The sequence below is a fragment of the Pyxicephalus adspersus genome, chromosome 1, assembly GCF_032062135.1.
Source record: "Pyxicephalus adspersus chromosome 1, UCB_Pads_2.0, whole genome shotgun sequence".
In the NCBI taxonomy this organism is placed as follows: domain Eukaryota; kingdom Metazoa; phylum Chordata; class Amphibia; order Anura; family Pyxicephalidae; genus Pyxicephalus; species Pyxicephalus adspersus.
The window spans coordinates 116,007,152-116,013,151 of NC_092858.1; the positions used below are offsets into that span (position 1 = coordinate 116,007,152).

The window sequence follows — 6,000 nt, forward strand, 5'->3', positions numbered from 1 at the left end:
CGTACTCTGTGGCTAATTTAATACTGTCTTTAATTTTATAATTTTTCCAGACTATTTTAGCAAGTAGTGTACTTGGAAAATATTGTCTATTTCTGTGATGCATAAATCTCCAATTTGCTCTTAGGTATTCACCCCACCCCTTTTGGCTCTCAGTACACTGGTGAACTTGTCTGTAAAGCACCTTAAGCCGAACTCAGTGCCCAAGGTCACTTTCTGGCTACTATCACAATTTTCAGCCCAGAGGAAACCTGAAGGATCTCTATAAGAATCTATGAAGGGCTGCAATTAAGAAACCATTTCTTGAAGCACTCATACTGTGCTACCCTGTCACACATAGCTGGCCACGTACTAACTGAGAACTCTTCAACAGTAGAGAAAGGGAAATGTAGTACAAGTGGCGGACTTTTGTTGCTAACTCCCCCTACACCCCTCCCCTACTAACATTTTATCACTCCTACCATACCATGGTGCCCTGTCACATACAAATGTCCACTAATGTTCTTTGAATCCCAATTTCTCCTGAAAGGGCAGCTGTAGGTAAATTAAAATGTATGATAAGTGGGGGTCTCTTGTGCAGTGAATTGACAGTACTCTAATGCTCATTGTCATGAAAGTGGCTCTCGGTAGTCCCTAACATTTAAACTCAACTTGCGGACCCTGGTCTTGAAATAGCCCCTTTTATTGTGAAAATATCTCTGATTGTTATTAGGATTTTATGCTTGTGACCCTAAATCTGTACACTCCTGCATACCCTGAAAATGTCATGTTTCTATGACATAAGGAGATATGAAGGTTTATGAGATATGAAGGCTGGGGATAATGACAGCTGCATAGACACAGACACAACTCTCATGCTGCTGCTGCACGAGAACTGGGAATATCTCACAGTACGAGGTGGGCAGGAAGCAGCCACGGCTGATTGTTAGGTCTATAGTACATGCCCACTCTCAGGGAGCTCCTTCTCCTTCTGGAAGCACAGGAGAGAGAAGGGGATAGATGTGGCAGCTTCACATGCTGGCTGAGGCCGGTGGGCTGTAAGTTGGGCACCCTTGTTCTAAACTAAAATTAAATATAAATTATAAACTAATAAAATAAAGTGAATTGTGTTCTAAAACAGCATTCTAAAAATAGCCAATTTCAGCAGCTTTATTTTTATTGTTTTGGATAGCTTTTTTATTGTGAGCCCTACCTGGACACAGTATAAGTAGATTCACCAAAGTACAGAGTTAATTACAAAAGACAAAGAAGCAGGGCTGTAAAAATATTCAAAAACAGTCAAAAGAATGCTCCTGGAATTAGGATATAAAGCTCGCCTGTCCTCGTTCCATCCTGAACTTCAGATAATCGGACTGGCATTAAGTCTTATATCTTTTAAACATATAGCTTTAACTAGAAAAAATTACTCTACCACAATCATGTTATTACAATCATGGATCCTGTCCGCACATTGCCAATATAAAACAAATCAATATTTCCCTTATAGAATGAGAGCATGTAAAGAGCCATATTTTCTAATTATATATGGAAGAAACTGTTAAAAGAGCTTACTGCCTAAAGTTGAAGAGCGGTGCTGTAACCCAGCCTAGAGCCTGAGAATTTCTTTTCTGCTTGGTGGCTTCAGAAGAACTCCCGGGAGGGGGAACAGGCACTGCATACAGTGTAACGGTTAAAAGCGTCTCTCGAGGAAGGTGATTTATTTGGATTGGAAAACAGATCCTAAATAAAAAAAAAAAAAAGAGAGACAATGCAAAAAAATAGATTAAAAAAAATATTTTGATTGAACTCAAGATTACAGTATAATGAAGCAGACCTCAAGTGTATGTTAAGTTTTTACATCAATTTTCAGGCATATCTGCTAAAACACCCCTGCAGCCAAGCGTAGAATTGAAAAAAAAAATACCAACTACATAATTTTACCACACAACTGTCTATATCCAAACATATAGTGGAACATTTAAAACTGGGTATTTTGCAGACCAAGTAAGCTTAGTGTAGCACTGGACAGATGTGATTTGTTTTGTTGTATAGGGGATGTTCAGTTTAGGTAAATAGCAGTCAAACAAGAATATTAAACAGAAAGCAGTGGTTACAACAAAACATTATAGAAAATAAAAAGTGTGTCTACCCAATCTTGAGAGATGTCATGGGAAACTCATGAGCTTAAGGCTGGGTCTACATGGACGTTTTTTAAAAACGCATGTAAACGTTCCTATTGCGTTTATGTGCGTTTTATGCACTTTTATTAGCATTTTAAAGCTTGCCTTTAAAATGCTGGAAAACACCCATGCCGGGTTTCTATCTCATTTTTCACTAATTTGCATATCAAGTGTTTATTGAAATCAATGGAAGCGTTAACCCACGCTTTTCAGCGTTTAATTTTTTCAACATTTAGGATAAATGCAATAAACATGCCTCAAGGAAATGTCCTGGTGTAGATTAACCTATTGTAATGAATGGGGATTTCAAACAAGGGCTTTAAAAGCCACAGGTTAAATGCTGGGGAAACAGTCCGTGTAGACTAAGCCTAAAAATATAAATATAGCTATTTGTTGTAGCTATTGCATTAAAGACTATTTCCACCTAAACTTTTCTACAGAAGTTTCAACACTCTCACTCACTACTGTCATATAGATGCAGAATTTGGAGTTGACTTGGTACATGTAAGTTGCCAAGAAGTCACTATTCTATCTTTAATTGATCAGTTCACAGCAAATTGTTCCAAAAGGCCTGTTCTTTGCCTATATGTTTAACAGCAAACTGTAGTCTTGTTTTACACTTTTTCATTTTTCATTTTGGCAGCAAAGGCTATTTTTTTCTGCAACATGTCCCATGCAAAATAAATTGGTAAAATATGTTGCTAACTGTGAATAAATACACTTTTACACCACGTCTTCCAACATTTAATAAATCCTGCTATTAAAATTTTTGATCCTGGGGACTTCTTTTAATATCAAATGGTCAGCTCTTTGAATGAATTCGCAGGCTGGACAAACCTTGGACAGAATTTTATTTGCAAGCTGTGCCAATTATAGATTTTTTTTTGTGACTGATTTTAAATACAGAGAAAAGGTAGTGTGACCACCTGGGAAATATGAATGTAGAGTTACAAAACTAATTCACAGTAGTGTTTCAGCTCCATCTCTAATAAAAAAGCACTTTGAGATTCTGCCTTAATCCCAACAATCACTGGGGTGGTGTGTGGAAAGTAACAAAAAGCCAGAGTCAGTGAGGTGCAAGACTACTATTAATCCTAGCAGAATTCAGTTTTACATTTTTTTAAGTTTGGTAATGTAATTTCTCCATACAAACTCATTTATCCACATCCAAACCACATTTGTATAATCACATATATTGATAAAGACCCACTTTTAACAAACTACAAGTTGTTTTTAGTGGAACATGCTACATGCATTTTTACTTGTTTAAGTTTATTTCAGTATAAAGTTGGCGACGATAGGTATTGCACTCCAAGGGGTATATTTATACATTATTCCTCTTTTCAATTCAACCTAAATTCCTCACTTTCTTCATTAGAAGATATGGAATGTACTATTGTGACTGCTAGGCTATGATTAGCCACGAAGTGGTAGAAAGTCTAATTTTAATATGCATTGAAGTAAGCAATGACAAGACCAAACTTTGGGTTTTAAGGTTTTTGTAAGGAAAATGGTAAAATTTAAAGTGTTGCCTACATTTCTGTGACTTTGGACAATTCTGAGTTTACCTTGGGAAAACTGTGTAATTGTCCAGGAAAAATTGTTTTCTTTGCTTAGGCTTATTTTTGTCTATTAAGGCAGTGGTCCCTAGGCTTTTGGGGCTCGGGGACCACTAAAAGCATTGACTCCAGGCCGTGCGCGGGAAGCTAAAAGGGAAAAAACTTCAACCCGGAGTGACGTCATACCCACCCACTCTGCGATGGGAAAGTAAGCGGGTTGGGTCTCTGGCCCACTTCCCTGAGCCTGTTATGCCTACTGGAGACGTGGTCCATGGCCCTGGCTGGTGCGCCCCCCCAAACAGGGTCTTTCTCCTGACCCGGCTGGGGGGTGCATTGGCCAGAGCTGCGGCCCACCTGTCAGACGGCCTCGGACCAGGTGTTGGGGACCCCTGTATTAATGGATTTGTGACCCCCCCTTCCCTACTCACACTGTGATGCTTTGAAGGAATGGCACTTGTGCTCCCCAGCCCTGTCTCGCCCGCAGTGTATTTTCAGATTACTAAACAGAATGTCAGAGTGCCACAATAATCCAAACAAGTATCAGAAGATTGGCTGTTTATTAGATTGTGGGATCTTTATAAACTCAGCATGAGTATGTATACAGTTAGGTCTATAAATATTTGGACAGAGACTTTTTTCTAATTTTGGTTCTGTACATTACCACAATTAATTTTAAATGAAACAACTCAGATGCAGTTGAATTGCAGACTTTCAGCTTAAATTCAGTGGGTTGAACAAAAATATTGCATAAAAATGTGAGGAACTGAAGCCTTTTTTTTTTTTTTTTTTACACAATTACTTCATTTCAGGGGCTTAAATGTAATTGGACAAATTAAAAAGCTGAAAATAAAATGTTCATTTCTACTACGTTGTTGAAAACCCCTAGCTGGCAATGACAGCCTGTAGTCTTGAACTCATGGACATCACCAGATGCTAGGTTTCCTCCTTTTTATTGACCTGCCAGGCCTTTACTGCAGCGGCATTCAGTTGCTGTTTGTTTGTGGGCCTTTCTGTCTGAAATGCATGCTCAATTGGATTCCGATCAGGTGACTGACTTGGCCATTCAAGAATATTCCACTTCTTTGCTTTAATAAACTCTTGGGTTGCTTTGGCTGTATGTTTTGGGTCATTGTCCATCTGTATTTTGAATCGCCTCCCAATCAATTTGACTGCATTTAGCTGGATTTGAGCAGACAGTATGTCTCTGAACACCTCAGACTTCATTCGGCTGCTTCTGTCCTGTGTCACATCATCGACAAACACTAGTTTCCCGGTGCCAACTACAGCCATGAACACTCATGCCATCACACTGCCTCCATTCTGGTAAAAGTTGATCTTCGTTTCATCTGTCCAAAGAATGTTTTTCCAAATTTTTGGATGGCTTTTTTAGATGTTTTTGAGCAAAGTCCAATCTAGCCTTTCTATTCTTGATGCTTATGAGTGGCTTGCACCTTGCAGTGCACCCTCTGTATTTACTTTCATGCAGTCTTCTCTTTATGGTAGACTTGGATATCAATATGGTAGACTTATATATACGCCTACCTCCTGGAGAGTGTTGTTCACTTGGTTGGCTGTTGTGAAGGGCTGTATGTAGAAAGAGTGTTCCTTTGTTTGCACAAGCACATGTGGTCTTTAGAACGTATGGATGGGCATATTAAGACTCAATCCCGCTGAGGAGTCCAGGTAAAAGCTTCATGGGTGGATATGAAGATATCAGGATATACATGCCAGATGGAGCTACTAGAGTATCTGTAATATCCTAAAGTTCATTCTGCACCCTTGGGACAAATTTGTCCAACTTGGTATTAATTTAGGATACCATCAGACTGACATCTGGTGTTCCAGATAAATCTAGTTAACACTTCAAAGTTAAGGGCCTATTCCCCTGCATGTAGACATTGGCAATTCAGATAATCCACCTTTCAATGGTCTAGATTACATGTGTGAAACACAAGGCCTGTGAGTCAAATCCAGCCCGTCTGGCCATTTTTTGTGGCCCAAGTAACTGTGCCGCATCCAAACACCTGACATTTGCAGGCAGTTGGAGCAAGTCCCAGAAAACTTGATAGAAGCAGAGGACTACACACAAGTGCATGACCAGGCTTCAGGCAGAAGGACTGGTCTCAGAAAGCTACAGAAAGCTAGGTAGGCACTGTAGGCAGAAGGATCCCAGTTGCTGTTTCACACGCCTGCTGGGACTCTAGCTGGGACTACCCCTTCTGAGTGACTTCTGGCAACTGCTAGGCACCTAGGATTGGTAACCGGCCATAAGTGCTGGGCACCTA

General features: G+C 39.6%; 1 protein-coding gene across 2 annotated transcripts in view; it reads right to left on the bottom strand.

The window, feature by feature from the left end:
• Positions 1 to 6,000, bottom strand: part of PIK3C2B (phosphatidylinositol-4-phosphate 3-kinase catalytic subunit type 2 beta) — a 127,776-nt gene that overhangs the window by 50,042 nt on the left and 71,734 nt on the right. For both annotated transcript variants that reach the window (XR_011922557.1, XM_072424696.1), the window contains exon 13: positions 1,549 to 1,716. Coding sequence is in view for 1 of the 2 variants with exons in the window: in XM_072424696.1 (XP_072280797.1) it covers positions 1,549 to 1,716 (168 nt within the window). In the remaining variant the exon portion in view is untranslated. The remainder of the gene's footprint in view (positions 1 to 1,548; positions 1,717 to 6,000) is intronic.